Here is a 14,742-nt window from a genome sequence, read left to right as displayed (position 1 = left end):
GCCTATAGACACTCCCAGAAAAGAACTCTTGAAGGGAAATGAAACGAGGACTTCCTCAAAAAATATTTCATTATAATTTGACCAATTGACTTCATACGTTAGAGTGTAACCTAATTCTGAAGACTTAAAATTTAAATCTATATCTTTTTAGTTCATTTTATTTTGATTCTAATTAGGGATCAATTTGTTGTTTGTACCTCCAATTGTATCTGAGATTTCGTTTAAGTTTTTAAACATTTCAAATTTTTTCATATTGTTTTTGAGTTTTATCTTTATGGCATCCATGTGAATGTTATTTTTTTTAATTCATCTCATCTCTTTTTCTTTTCTCCACTTCACTTTCTTAACTTCATCTCTCCATCTCCTTCACCTCATCTCTTCTTATTTTCCAATCTACCAAGGTTGTCGATAAAGGGTCGACTACCTCAATCTATGAAAGTTGACAATTAACCGTTTTTAGAGGACAGATCCAACGAATTCTCTTTCTCTCACTCTCTCATGCATACTCTATTTCATTATACTCTATACTCAAGTTTGTAGGTGTGTTTATTCTTAGGTGTTTTGTTCTTATGCAAATTATAAATCGAAATAAAAGTCAATTTCTTTTAGCATCATCCATTTATCATATTAAGAGTGTTTTTTATCATAGGCAATGAGTACATGCTTTGAACTAAGATAGTTTTGTTTTTTTGTTGAAATTGAACTAAGATAGTTGTTGTTGGACTTCATCGGCTCTTGAAGGCATAATTTATACACATTGTGTATTAGTTGTTTATACTAGAAGGGGGTGAATTACTGTCTAATGTATTCGATAAATATAGAACCTTGAAATTTTGTGTACAACATTATTTTCTGACTTCCCATTTCAAATTATTAGCCATATTGTATCAGCATGTGTTGCAAGTTTAGTTCAGTCCTTCAAATGCAGATCAGTAGAAGAAGGAGAAGCCATGGAAGCTCATAAAGCTATATCCTTGGCAATGACAAATGAGTACCACAAAGCAGTGTTAGTGGGGGACTCTAAGTCTAAACTAATGATAGACAGCCTTAGCCCTTAAGGGCCAGAAATCATCAGCACATTGGACTTCTTATGTGCGTAGATCTTTTAACTCGTTTGGTGATTCTTTAGCGAAATAAGCACGAGTTAAGTGTTTGAGCTTCGAATGGAGTGGGCCCTGCTCTCTTTGTGTTAACAACAATATAGTTGTAGTGACTCTTCCGAATACATAAATTTGTTGGTTCTGAAAAAAAAAACTTGTTTGAAGATTTCCAAACCAAATCTTATCCGATGAAGATAATGATAAATATAAACAAACAAGGTCAAAAGATTATTCTCCTTATATCATTGAAAAGTCTAAGTAAACTACTGAAGTGATACTTAAACTTTTGACTAGGTCTATAATGTGCACATGTGGGGGACTGTTTTCAAGAGGAGTCACTAGATTTGTTTGACAATTAAAGATTTTTGTGTCTAGATAGAACTATTTTCTCATGTTTCTTCACAGTTGGTGTTCTTTGAGCTCAACATGTAATTTTAAATTTTTTGCCGAGCAATATGAAGTTTGTTGACCATTGGGCCACACACGTATAGACCAAGTTCTTACCATACTAAGTTTGTCGATACCTAACTCCAAACCAATAGACACAAACCATTGTCTTCTAATAAATATAGATTGGTAACAACTCCATAAAATGTTAGGAACTCTATCTTAGAATGTTCATTCAATATTATATTGGCTGAAAATAGTTTGTAAACTTCTTACAAAGATGACAAAACGCGGAATAACAGAATAAATAGTTTAAGAAACAACATGAATTGGCCCAACATATTAGATATAAGCAATGTTACAATGACGTTGAATTATAATATTTTCGATAGAAGCATGTGATATAAGCAATGTTACAATGACATTGAATTTTAATATATTTGATTTGATAGCAGCATTTGACAATTGATTCCTTATTTACACATTATCTTAGTACCAACAATTGTGCGCAGAAAAGTATTATGAAGTTATATTCTATTATTACCATAGAATTTAAAAGAAATTATATTAATATTTCTTCGGGTGATATTGGGGTGAAAGTACATATTAGTTTTATTATTAAACGCAAGAACATTGAAGTGATAATGAATGGTCAAATGATTTTTCATAGTGAAATTGTTCTATAGCAAAGTTGCTACTTGGTCTAGCAGAGGCCCAGGCTCTGGAACCTCCACAGTAGTGTTCCTAACGAAAATTGAGTTGGTTTGCTTTTTATTCTAGCAAAAAAGTTAGAAAAAAGAACCTATATACTATGTTATATGTTTCTTCTTTATCTTACTAAAATGATTCTTAGTAGTAATTTCACATGAGAAAATTGTGATCTACTCGTTAGTGTTACTGTGGAGGGTGTGGTGGTCACTTTACAAATATGAGAAAAAACCTAATCTCCAAACCTAACTTTTGGAGTGAGATAGGCCTGCACTGCTCAGGCGCACGTGTAAGGCCCGTGCACCACACCCACAAATAGCCTCAAAACTATTTAGGTTGTGTTTGATATCAATTAGGGGTAAGGAAAAAAAATAGAGAAATATTTACTCCGAGAAACTTTTTCTTCAAGAATAATTTTCTCTATAAATATTTTTATATTTTCTACCGTTTGGTTTAATAGAGGAATTTTCTTTTTATGTTTTCTACTTTCCAATGTTTAAAGAATTTTATTTTTTCTTCTTCTACTTTCAACATACTAAAATTAAGTACACCAACTCAGATTTTCACCTCCTCCCCTCTTTCAAAACCTACCCATTTTTTTAGTAGTATCACCAACAACAAAAACTCCATTTTTCTCTCTCCCATTTTCATCAGTCACCACCAACACATTTACCCCATTCACATAACTAAAACGATGAGAGAGACAAGTATTTAAATCCCTAGTGTTTGAAGGTTACTTTCATTTCTGAGATTTCTAGATAGAGATTTAGAGAGAGAGTCAAATTGGTATTAGGTTAGATCACATAAACTAAACCAAAAGGGTTCTTGATCTGTAATGGAATTTCAACACATAAAATGATTCTTGGTTTACAAGTAAGACCTAGGAGAAAAAGAAACAGTGAATGGATGAAGAGTTTTTCAACACCTAGACAGGGGTGGCCCTGGGCCAAAGCGAACAAAGCGTCGCCTCGGGCCACCGGTTTTTAGGGGCCACCAAGACATTAATTTTTGTAAGAAATATATAAGAAGTCCAACTCTCTAAAAAAAATTATAAGGGCCCCATTTAAAAAATGTTAAGTAAAAAGGGTCACCAAATTTGTTGATCTTTAAATGAAAGGTGGGCTCAAAGTTTGTTTGATTTATGGGAAAGCAGAGTAGAAAGTGTTGATTCAAAAACTGGTGGAGACAAGTGATGATTACGAGAAGCTTAACCCATTTAAAAAATGTTAAGTAAAAAGGGTCACCAAGACATTAGGTTTCAAGCTCCACAATTACGAGAAGCTTTAGAAGAATTGGTGGAGACAAGTGATGATTCAAAAATAATTTATGATGCCAAAAATATATTAAAACAAGACTTTGAAAATTTTGAATTCCTTTTGATCATGGTTATTTGGCATAATATACTGTTTGTGGTAAACTCTGTTAGCAAAACACTTCAAACTGAAGATATAGATATTGATGTTGCATTAAAGAAAGGTGGAAATTGAATGAACTCATTCGTTATCTTGAAGATTATAGAGAAGTGAGATTTGAAGAAGGCATGGTTGAAGCTAAAGAGATTGTCATTAAAATGGGATCTGAAATAACATTTCGAGAAAAACGTATTATTCGAAGAAAAAAAAAACAGTTTGACGAGAATGCGTGTGAAGATCCATCAATGTCACCTGAAGAAGCATTTAGAGTTAATTATTACATATACATATCAGATCAGACTCTTTCTTCATTTAAGAGCAGATTCGAGCAAACTAGAAATACAAAGAAATATTTCGTTTTCTGTTTGAGTTAAAAAAGTTAAACTCCCAAGATGATGGTGATTTGAGAGATTCATGTGTTCGTCTTGAAACCTTTTTCAAGCATAATGAGTCATATGACATAGACGGAATAGACTTATTTTCTGAACTGAAAGTGTTGAAGCGTCTTTTACCAGATGAGATCAAAAGACCAACTGAAGTGCTAGATTATTTGAAATATATGAAAGGTTGTTAACCGAACACATGGGTTTCTTATCGAATTATGTTAACGATTCCAGTTATTGTTGCCTTTCCAGAAAGAAGCTTTTCTAAGTTGAAGTTGATTAAGTCTTATATTCGATCTACTATGTCACAAGAAAGGTTAAACGGGTTAGCTATATTATCTGTTGAGAAGGATATAGCTGACACTCTTGATTATTCGACAATTATTAGTGACTTTGAAGCGAAAAAATTAAGAAGAACAAAATTTCAGTGATTGTAATTATCAAAAAATTATTTTGTTATATAAATATGATGAAAATATTTTGCGGTACTTACGGTTTTCATGTAAACACATTTATACGTTTTACAATTTGATAGAAAGGACCACATTTTCAGACCTCGCTTCTGGCCACCGAAAAGTCAGGGCCGCCCCTGCACCTAGACTAGTAGTGGTATGAAACTAGAAATAAAAGGAATTAATGGAAGATGATGAAGAATATAAAAAAAACAGTCTCTTCCTCCACCTTTCTCTCCCTGCAACTTTTGTGAATAAAAAAAAAAAAAAAGAAAGCTTTATTATGAGGTGTATTGTAATTACTTACAGAACTGAAATTGTGAAGCTCAAGATCACTGAGTGAAAGTAGAGAGGAAGAGAGATAATTGAAAACATACAAGAGCGCAGAGTACAACGATTTGGAGAAAGTATTACTCTCTCAGGAGGTGGGTAAAGAGATTCCCCATTTTTAGGGAAAAGTTGGAAAAAGTCAGTCACGTGACCAATGTTTTTTTTTCTCTCAATTGGCAATCAAACAACGGAAAATTCGTGTTTTTGAGAAAATGTTTCTATTTTCCCTAGAAAAACTCCCTATCAAACAGACCCTTAGTCTTTTTTATGTCCATTGTTGAGGGTAGGATGACCTTCCACTTTAGTTGTGAAAGGGGTGGTGGACGGTTTATAAATGTGAGGTAAAGTCTCACCTCTTGAGTTAGTTTTTGGTGTGAGATCTGTCAAAAACCACATGATGGCAAGTAAGGTCCCGATGGCACACCCACGAATGGTATTAGACCCCACGTCTACCAAAGTCTTCTTGTGGAGGGGAAAATGCTCTTCCAGATCCAATGTGTGAACGGGAAAGACGGGTGCTGGTCCCAATTTGATTGTGGGAGGAAGTGGTAGACATTTTATAAGTGTGTAGGAAAACCTCACTTCTTGAGCTAGATTTTGGGATGAGTTAGACCCAAAATGTAATGACCAGGTCATCTCTACTCTTTGTGATTTGGTTTTTAGTTGTAAATGACAATAAATTTAACGGAGATGCTAGGTTCACAAAAGAATTTGACAACAATTTTGCCGAAATGACATGGCAAGATTCCTTTAGAAGTGTAACTAGACCGTTCTCTTTATGAGTCGTTTATGTTTTAATTGTCAGGATTCAGTCATACTTCCAAAATAGACTTGCCACATCATTTCAAAAAATTTGTCAAATTTTTTGTGAACTTAGCATTTCCGTAAATATAACATGTATTTGAGCTAAACCAACACATGGTCATATGTTTAAAATCCACACCATATCCACATCACTCGAAAAGAAGGAAAAACACACATGTTAGACTCAAATAACACAACACATAAAGGGAAAAAAGAATGATCTAGTAACTAAGAATATGATGTCTAGATTCTCTCTGCTCACGGTATAATTAATCCCACCATCACAAGCGCTAAAATGCCCTAGTTGCGATTCATCAAATACTTAACATTTTTACTAAAGGGGATTAAGAGATTGAGGGATTAGATTTGGTTTGTTAATCAAAATCAGTTGTCCAATTTCAGGCCCTCAAAACAAAGACGAAGAAACAAATGATACTCTAAAGGGATTAAAATGAAGTTTAGAGAAATTCATTTATGTTCTGCCATCAAGGCAACTTTGTTCGACGTGACAAGCCACATCATCTTGTAAGGATTCAACTAAATTAGGGGTCGGACAGAGTATCACTGCCGAGAAAGAAATAGTTTTCTACGAGGGGAGTCGTGTCTCTCTCTAGTAGGCCTTATAAACCTTAAAATAAAGCTAGGTCAAAAGCTTGTAATTTTGGTGCTATGACATCCCATGCCAATAGATTTATTCATTATGAGTATTTATGACGCATACCCTTGAGATTTTCCTCTACTCTCCCCCTATAAATTATGTGTATTTGTACAAAAATTGATTATGTACTAATCCAAATTAAGGATAGAAAAGGGTTTAACAATTCAAATGGCCAAACTTCATCAAATACCCAGTTTTATGTTCATATTAATGGTAATCCTTCATGTTCTTTCTCATGAATCCTGTGAAGGAAGAATAGTTAACAAAGCGATAATCAAGACAATTGAGGTATTAAATGTTTATTTGTTGGGTGTTAATCAATTACCTAGTTGTATCCATTTCAATTTAATCATAATACATCCCTTCTCCATTTTGGCAGGCCAAAGATGGTGAGATTATCGACTGTTACGATATGTATAAACAACCAGCATTTAAGCATCCTTTGCTTCGTGATCATATCATTCAGGTTTTTTTTCTAGCAACTAATTATCATTTTTTGATTAGTACGTAAGAAGATAAAATTGTCGTATATTTGAAATTTTATATTAATAATGTAATATATTATTATTTATTGGATTTATTGTTACGAAACAGATGAAACCGAGTTCATATCCTGACGGGTTTACCACGGACGATTTCCAAGGTAATGTTAAACAAACATGGCATCAACATGGACGATGTCCAGAAGGAACTGTTCCTATTCGAAGAACTGTATTATATAACAATGGTCAAAAGCCCCAAAGGATAAATAGCACCTTCTCCAAATTGGAGAGTTCAAATGGGCACGAGGTAATACTCTAAAATGAGTATTGACTTATATTTCTTGATTAATTTCTTAATAATTAAATTAATTAATTTTTTTATGGAAAATAATAAAAGTTGGTAGAGATGACAGGCCCATGAATTGGTGTAATTTTAGGCTGCAGTTTTGGGAAATAAAGAAAAATCTTTGAGACGTGAAGACTTAGTCAATCAAGATTGACTTAGAAGACATTTTTATCTTTTAATCTAAAAATAAATATATTTGCTTTTTAGCCTTTAGTCTTCATCTTCACCCACACATTCCGACCACTACCACCACAATTTCCACCCATCATTGACACCATAATTTTCGGTTACTCGTCTTTTTTGTCACCTCTCTCTCTCTCTCTCTCTCTCTCTCTCTCTCTCTCTCTCTCTCTCTCTCTCTCTCTCTCTCTCTCTCTCTCTCTCTCTCTCTCTCTCTCTCTCTCTCTCTCTCTCTCTCTCTCTCTCTCTCTCTCTCTCTCTCTCTCTCTCTCTCTCTCTCTCTATATATATATATATATATATATATATATATATATGTGTATGTATTTCTCGTTGTCTTGTTGTCCTTTCCAATTCTTTCTCTAAATCCATCTATATGAAACCTTATAATCCATTGTTTGTGTTTTAGTTAGGTTATAATCAAAAGCTCAAATTACAGAGAACATAAGAATTTGTGGGTGAATGTGAAGATGAAGGTTAAGAACTAAGAATCAAACAGATTTATTTTAGGGCTAAAATATAAAAATGGTCTCAAAGTCAATCTTGACTGACTAAATCTTTATTCCCCGAGAGAATTTTCTTTATGTCCCAAAGTCGCGACCTAATTTAAGGGTTAATTTCAGTCTGAACCCCAATTTGTAACTGACCGAAAAGTTTGGCCTCGTTATTTGTCTACCATTCCAACGTGAAGTTGGAAGAAAACGTTTTTGAGTCACACTTCAGTCCACGATTATATCATTGAAGGCTCCAAATAAAATTCGGCACTAAAGCTCTCAAATTCCTAATTATGCCCATGACTACATATGATATGACATTGATACATCACAAAGATGTAATAAGATTGTCATGAAAACAACACTAGATCCTTAGAACCCATAAAAAAATCGTTTTAAATCATCAAGAACTACCTTTATTTTATTTACACCTACGATTTCTCAAGCTAAATTTGGATTAATTAGAAACGGTGAACCTACATGTAGTATGCAATAGCGGGCGTGTCGGGAAAAGCATATTATGGAGGAGTTGCCTATATTAATGTTTGGAAACCCAATTTAGGATCAAGTTCAGAAGCAAGTTTCTCACAGATATGGATCACTGCCGGCGAAGGCAACAGTATGAATACTGTAGAGGCTGGATGGACGGTAACTCCTTAAACCCTAATCTATCTATCTCCACATTATATTATCTTGTAGTATATTAACTTGTCAATTGCCTTAGGTACAACCACAACTATATGGCGATTACAGGGCACGTTTCTTTTTGTATTGGACTGTAAGTATTACAAAACTCCTTCACTCCAAAAACAAATTTAATTTATGGTGGTATGAGAAGTTTTTTTTTTTTTTTTTGATGAAATTGTGGTATGAGAAGTTAGAAACAAATATTTGTTTGGTTTACATTTTATACTCTATATATTTAATGTAAACCAAAGATTCATTGAAATACCGTTAAGGACCTGTTATTCGTTATGACCTTTTTACTAGATTTTTTTGTTTCATACCTCTAAAAACTTCAGAACTTTAAGGTGTTCTCGCACATAAATGTTTAAAACTTTAAAGATTCAGAAATTTTCAAATTTTGAAATTTTTAAAAGTTTGGACATTAAAATCGTTGATCATTAAGTTCGGAAACCTTTTAATTAAAACTTTGAAAATTCGGAACCTTTTGCTAGAATTGAAGTTATTATTTTAAATCTAAGCCGTCCAAACTGATAACCCCAACTAAGTGAAATTATACAATAAAAAATTCAGTCATCAATTTGAATTTATATACCACGTTAATATAGTATCTAAATATATAGTTTGGGTTTTTTTTTTTCTTTCAGAGTGATGGTTACAGAAAAACCGGGTGCTACGATGTAGTTTGCTCAGGATTTGTACAACGAGACAACCTATTATCTCTTGGTTTTCCTGCAGAACCATCTTCCACATACAACGGGCTTCAATACGCAGCCCACATTCAGATATGGAAGGTAATTCGATTTCAATCTCTTACTAACCTTCTTTGTGAAATAATTAAATTTGCTCAAGGATACATTGAGGTTCAAACAAGTATTCAATGTATAGAATTACATGAGAGGGACTTTACACAAAAAAGTATACATGAGTTACATAATTGAAAATGGATAATTTAATAATCCTAATTAATACATGAGAGGCTCTTACTTGATTAAATCAGAGTCAAAGACGACTCGATGGTCGAGGATTGTGATAGTCCCACATCGCTGACGAGAGTGTCCAAAGTCTAGACTATAAGTGAACGCTCAGGGTTAGTAAGTACCGAGATCTTTTGGGGGTTCGAGGAGTCTTCACCAAGAACAAAACTCCTTACCCGTGTGAAGTGGTAAAAACACAGACAATACCGACAACTGCTAAAGCTTTGGGTGTCACGATAGCTTTCTTTTTAGTTAGGGCTACTCTTTTTTCTCCAAACTACCCTCTTAATCTAATTGTTTCTTCCTGTTTTTTTCACTCATCTCCTTGTTCTTCTCCCTCTCATTTGCATTGCATTGTTTTGTTCAACAAGAAAAAAAGTGTTGAGCCCTCCAAGTCCGGTGAATGGAAAATCTGTTGCAGTAGAGTTCCTCCAGACATAGTGTGAGAATAGTCTTACATGAGATAAGGACGATCTAGCAACCAAGAATATAATCTCTAAGTCCTCCGACTCATTGCAAATTAGTTTTGAGTTAGATAACCGCAAACTTAACACATAGAGACGAGAAACCTAATAAAAAAAATGTCAACCTCAAACTTACGGGACCAACACGGAACTAGTTGCGAAGATAACGACCAAGCAGAAATTACTTTGCAATATAATGATGAATCGTCAAGGAAATGTTAATTGTGTAAAAAAATCAATTTGATAATCTTGACGCTAACTTAAAATACAATAGGAGAGCCATTCTTTATTTTGACAATGGGGTTCTGTAAATTAAGTTTGAGGTCATCAAACCCCGTTTAAAATCACTTGTGACATGAGTGGAGAGGTTCTAAATTTCATATTGTTGGAATTTGGCCCAAAAACACAAAGGACTTTTTTTTGCATATTTGAGTGGGTTCCATTCGTCGCAATAGTTCAAAATAGATATTGTTGCGTTCGTGTTGTCGTGGGCTTGAATTTCGACTGCATAAAACAACGAATGGGATATTAATATTTGAATTTGGAGTTATAACATTGGAGCTTTGAGCTAACTATAGTTAGTCCCACATCTAGTACTAAGACAAAATTATGAAGTCTTATAAGCAATTACTCACTTATATTTTGGTAATAAGTGAGTTGTCACGCGCTTGGGCTTTTAGGGCGCTTTAGAGGCGCCCACTTTGCACGTGCATCAGATGAAACTCAATGGACGAGATATTTTCTGGTAGTTATCACACGAATCACCATCTAACGGGCCAGAACAGTCCCGTTGACTGGTCAAAGTCGGTTAGACTCAACAGTCATTATAATTGTTGACCCAACAACCATGGTGATTGTTCTTAGTTTATAAAAGACTTGTAACTCAGATTGAAAAAAGATACTTCGAAGTAACAAATATCCAAAAAAAAATTAAAAAAATCATATTGCTTGCAAGAAGTCGCCAGATTTCCGACCAGAACGGACCTTCAAATCAGAAAGATAAGACAGTTGTATCCTAGGAGGCAAATCTCATTACTGTTAGTTCGAAATACAGTGTGACTATTGTCTTAGGGAAAGAGCAACCAACTCGCCTCTGTCCTTCATTAATTTCTATCATTTATTAATATAATCTGTTAGAATATAAGTTTATCATTGTTCTGAAACTCAAAACAATAATAGTAATAGTTAAAACTCTGACTTTTTATGAACACCAGTCTAACACGTATTCCTATTCCTAGTCTTAAACCTTTCATACGACACGAGTGACATTCTTTATTTGAACCGATTGTGATATTAAATGAATATTGCAGGATAAGGTAACAGGAAATTGGTGGGTCCAGTATGGAAGTACTGTAATAGGATACTGGCCAAGTTCTATATTTACATCTTTATCTACTGCAGCAGATACAGTAGTTTGGGGTGGAGAGATTGTAAATAAACGACCCAACGGTCGTCACACAACGACTGAGATGGGCAGCGGTCACTTCCCATCTGAAGGTCCAAATAAAGCGAGTTATTTTAGAAATCTCGAAACGGTCGATGCAACCAATACTCTGAGAGACCCAATCGGCATTGGGAAATCTGTAACAAATCCGAACTGTTACGATTTGGCATTTGGAACCACAACCAACACTAATGCTGGTTACTATTTCTATTATGGAGGCCCTGGTTTATCCACAATTTGTCCTTGAAAATGGATGAGTTATACTATAAATATGTGATAGGTAATACAACAACATGAATTATATCGTGCCCTGGTTTGAAGTTGCTTTTGTAATGTATAAATATGGTGGAATAACGCGTGGACTTGTAACTAAATGGTTGTCTAGTTCCTTCAAAAATAAAGAGAGGACTTAGATGTGATCGTCTTCTCGTATCGTGTTGTATAAATTGGTGTTATGAAATATTTATAGTATTGAGAATTATGTTTGTGTTCCATTAGTATGACGTCTTCAAATCATATGATATAATGCTGACTACATGTCATCTATTAAAACGTAGTACTCCTTTGAACGGTATGCATATTCCAAGTTCCATCATATGTATGAAATGTGCAAATCGGTTTCTAAACTTTGTCAATAGAATTTTAATACTTATGGTTAACAACTTATTGGGGGTGAATTGGACACTACAATCACTCTTCAACCCTGTGGTTGTGGTGTTGGGAAGACGAACATTGATCGTAATCATGTCATCGAGTGTTTGAGTTTCTTCAGAGTCTTCGTGACCGATTTTCAGTTGTTAGCATTCAAAGTATATTCATGGAACCACCTCTGTTTATTTAAAATATCTATAATTAATCTATCAAGAAAAAAACCTTTTGCAACAAAAAGAATAAAAAACCAACAACGTATTATAGTTGGGTCTCTCTCTCTCCACCTCATCTTCTCTCTGTTAGGTTAATCCCACATTGGTTGTGGAAGGGGCATGGTGTGTGTTAATAAGTGTGGGATAAACCTTATCTCTTGAGCTAGCTTTTGGGGTGAGAGAGACCCAAGACCACCTAACACTGGTACCAGAGCTACATTCAACTAAGGCCTGAGAAAGGAGAGTTGTCGTCTTCTTGAGTGACTTGAAAAAGGAGAGAGATGAGTGAAGAGAAAGATTTCACGCAGCCTGCCATACCACGCTTCAATTGGCACTATGACCATTGGGCAATGCTTATGGAAAATCTGCTGAGGTCTAAGGGATTTTGGAAGTTGGTTCAGACGGGTTATGCTGAACCACAAGCAGGAGTAGAGCTGTCAGAGGCACAGCAAAAACAATTGGAAGAAGTGGAGCAAAAAGACCAAAAAATAAAGAATTACCTGTTTCAAGCCATTGACAGGACAATTTTGGAGCAGATTCTGGAGAAACGTACCTCGAAGGATATATGGGACTCAATGAAAAAGAAGTATGCAGGCAACGCTAGGGTGAAGCGAGCAGCCCTTCAATCATTGAGAAGAGATTGGGAGATCATGGAGATGAAGGTGGGTGAAACCATCACTGAGTATTTTGCTCGAGTTATGAATCTGTCAAATAAGATGAGAAGCAATGGGGAGGACATGAAGGATGTCACTGTTGTGGAAAAGATTCTCAGGACTCTTACTGAGAAATACAACTATGTGGTCGTTTCAATTGAAGAATCCAAGGATATCGACTCACTCACAATCGATGAACTACAAAGTTCATTGGTTGTGCATAAGCAAAAGTTCAACAGAAATAGCGGTGGGAGTAGTGGAGAAGAGCATGCTCTGAAGGTGACTATTGATGAGAGGCACAATGGAGGTCGAGGTAGAGGCAGTTTCAGAGGTAGAGGTAGAGGAAGAGGAAGAGGGCAACAAGGATTCAGCAAGGCTATTGTGGAGTGTTACCGTTGTCACAAACTCGGTCACTTTCAATATGAATGTCCCAGCTGGGATAAACAAGCAAATTATATTGAACTAGATGAGCAAGAAGAGATGTTGTTAATGGCCTATGTTGAAGACATTGGAGCAAGCAGAGAAGAAATCTGGTTCTTGGACTCGGGGTGCAGCAACCACATGTGTGGTAACAAGGTACTATTCGCTGAGCTAAATGAATCCTTTCAACATACTGTGAAATTAGGCAACAACACAAGAATGAAGGTTTCAGGAAAAGGGAATGTCAAGTTGGAGGTAAACGGAGTTAATTGTGTTATTGGTGATGTATTTTATGTACCAGAATTGAAGAACAACCTTTTGAGCATAGGACTACAGGAGAAAGGTCTTGCAATTCAAATACTAACTACACTACTCTAAAGAATAGGACTATCCTAGAGAATAGGTAACTTATTAACAAACTCCCAAAGTTTAAGGACTTTCATCTCTAACATACCCTCCCTTAAACTAAGCTGCATAACTTAGTTTACTTTTGGTGACTCACAAACTCCCAAAAGACCCCGAAGTTTTTGAAATTGCTCCAGCTTTAATGGCTTTGTCAGAACATCAGCAATTTGCTCCTGTGAACCACAATGAACTAGTTGCACCACACCTTCTTTGGACAAATCTCTTAAGAAATGAAAACGTACTCCAATATGCTTGCTTCTTCCATGCATCACTGGATTTTTGGACAATTTGATTGTTGAGCTATTGTCACAAAAAATAGTTGTACAGTTATCACCTTCATAGCGAAGCATTTTAAGAACCTTTTTCATCCATATTGCTTGACACGCACTCGCTGCAGCAGCCACAAACTCAGTCTCTGTTGTAGATAAAGTTACAATAGGTTGCTTCCTAGATGACCAAGCTACTGCCCCCGAGCTCATCATGAATGCATACCCTGAAGTGCTTTTCCTGTCCTCCAAACACCCCGCATAATCACTATCGGTATACGCTGTCAAAACGTCACTTGCCTCCTTCTTATATAGAATACCAAAACCAACAGTCCCTTTCACATATTGATGAGACATGAAAATGTCCCATCTGAATCTCTTAACTCGGGTTAGTTAGTCCAATTCGAGCGGTTACTCTGATGAATTATTTGATTTTCTTTCTCAGGTCTCATTTACGGAGTTCGATGCGAATACATCGTGATAAAGACATACTTGAGGGGCATTTTGGTCATTTTAATGACAAGGGTAGTATGGTTATTTTTGTGAATATTGGTGCTCGGATGAAAAGTAGAGCCCAAGATGAACTCATGGGCTAAAACGGAAGTCGAATCGGAGCCCGGATGAGGAAACTAGAGAGGGTCAAAGTTTTGGTCCAAATCGGTTGATTGAAAAATATCTAGGGACACGTGGCGTGTAAGTGGAGGAAGATCTGACGGCTTAGATGGGTATCGGGCGAGTTTCGGTCATACACGGTGGTGCTTCAGAGATTTTAAAGATTTTAGATTTGCTACAACTGCGTCCTGAATATTACGGTACACCCGAGTCACTTA

General features: G+C 35.5%; 1 protein-coding gene across 1 annotated transcript; it reads left to right on the top strand.

The window, feature by feature from the left end:
• The first annotated feature begins 6,250 nt into the window (after positions 1-6,250).
• Positions 6,251-11,786, top strand: LOC147539975 (protein neprosin-like). Its single transcript, XM_086641701.1, has 7 exons — positions 6,251-6,522; positions 6,614-6,700; positions 6,829-7,023; positions 8,223-8,384; positions 8,461-8,514; positions 9,068-9,214; positions 11,172-11,786. Exons 1-7 carry the CDS (start codon positions 6,403-6,405, stop codon positions 11,550-11,552), a joined length of 1,146 nt encoding a protein of 381 aa, XP_086497827.1. The 5' UTR covers positions 6,251-6,402; the 3' UTR covers positions 11,553-11,786.
• Positions 11,787-14,742: the final 2,956 nt, after the last annotated feature.

Source organism: Eschscholzia californica, unplaced genomic scaffold (assembly GCF_041429995.1).
Source record: "Eschscholzia californica isolate CP2 unplaced genomic scaffold, dmEscCali1.0.p SCAF_5, whole genome shotgun sequence".
Lineage (NCBI taxonomy): Eukaryota > Viridiplantae > Streptophyta > Magnoliopsida > Ranunculales > Papaveraceae > Eschscholzia > Eschscholzia californica.
This window is presented reverse-complemented; position numbering and strand designations above follow the sequence as displayed.

What these genes read in the sequence shown, in the direction of transcription:
- LOC147539975 (XM_086641701.1), top strand. Translation starts at nt 6,403, where the DNA reads ATGGCCAAACTTCATCAAATACCCAGTTTTATGTTCATATTAATGGTA. An exon ending in AGAGTTCAAATGGGCACGAG is followed by an intron (nt 7,024 to 8,222) that starts GTAATACTCTAA and finishes ACCTACATGTAG; the next exon opens with TATGCAATAGCGGGCGTGTC. An exon ending in CTGTAGAGGCTGGATGGACG is followed by an intron (nt 8,385 to 8,460) that starts GTAACTCCTTAA and finishes CAATTGCCTTAG; the next exon opens with GTACAACCACAACTATATGG.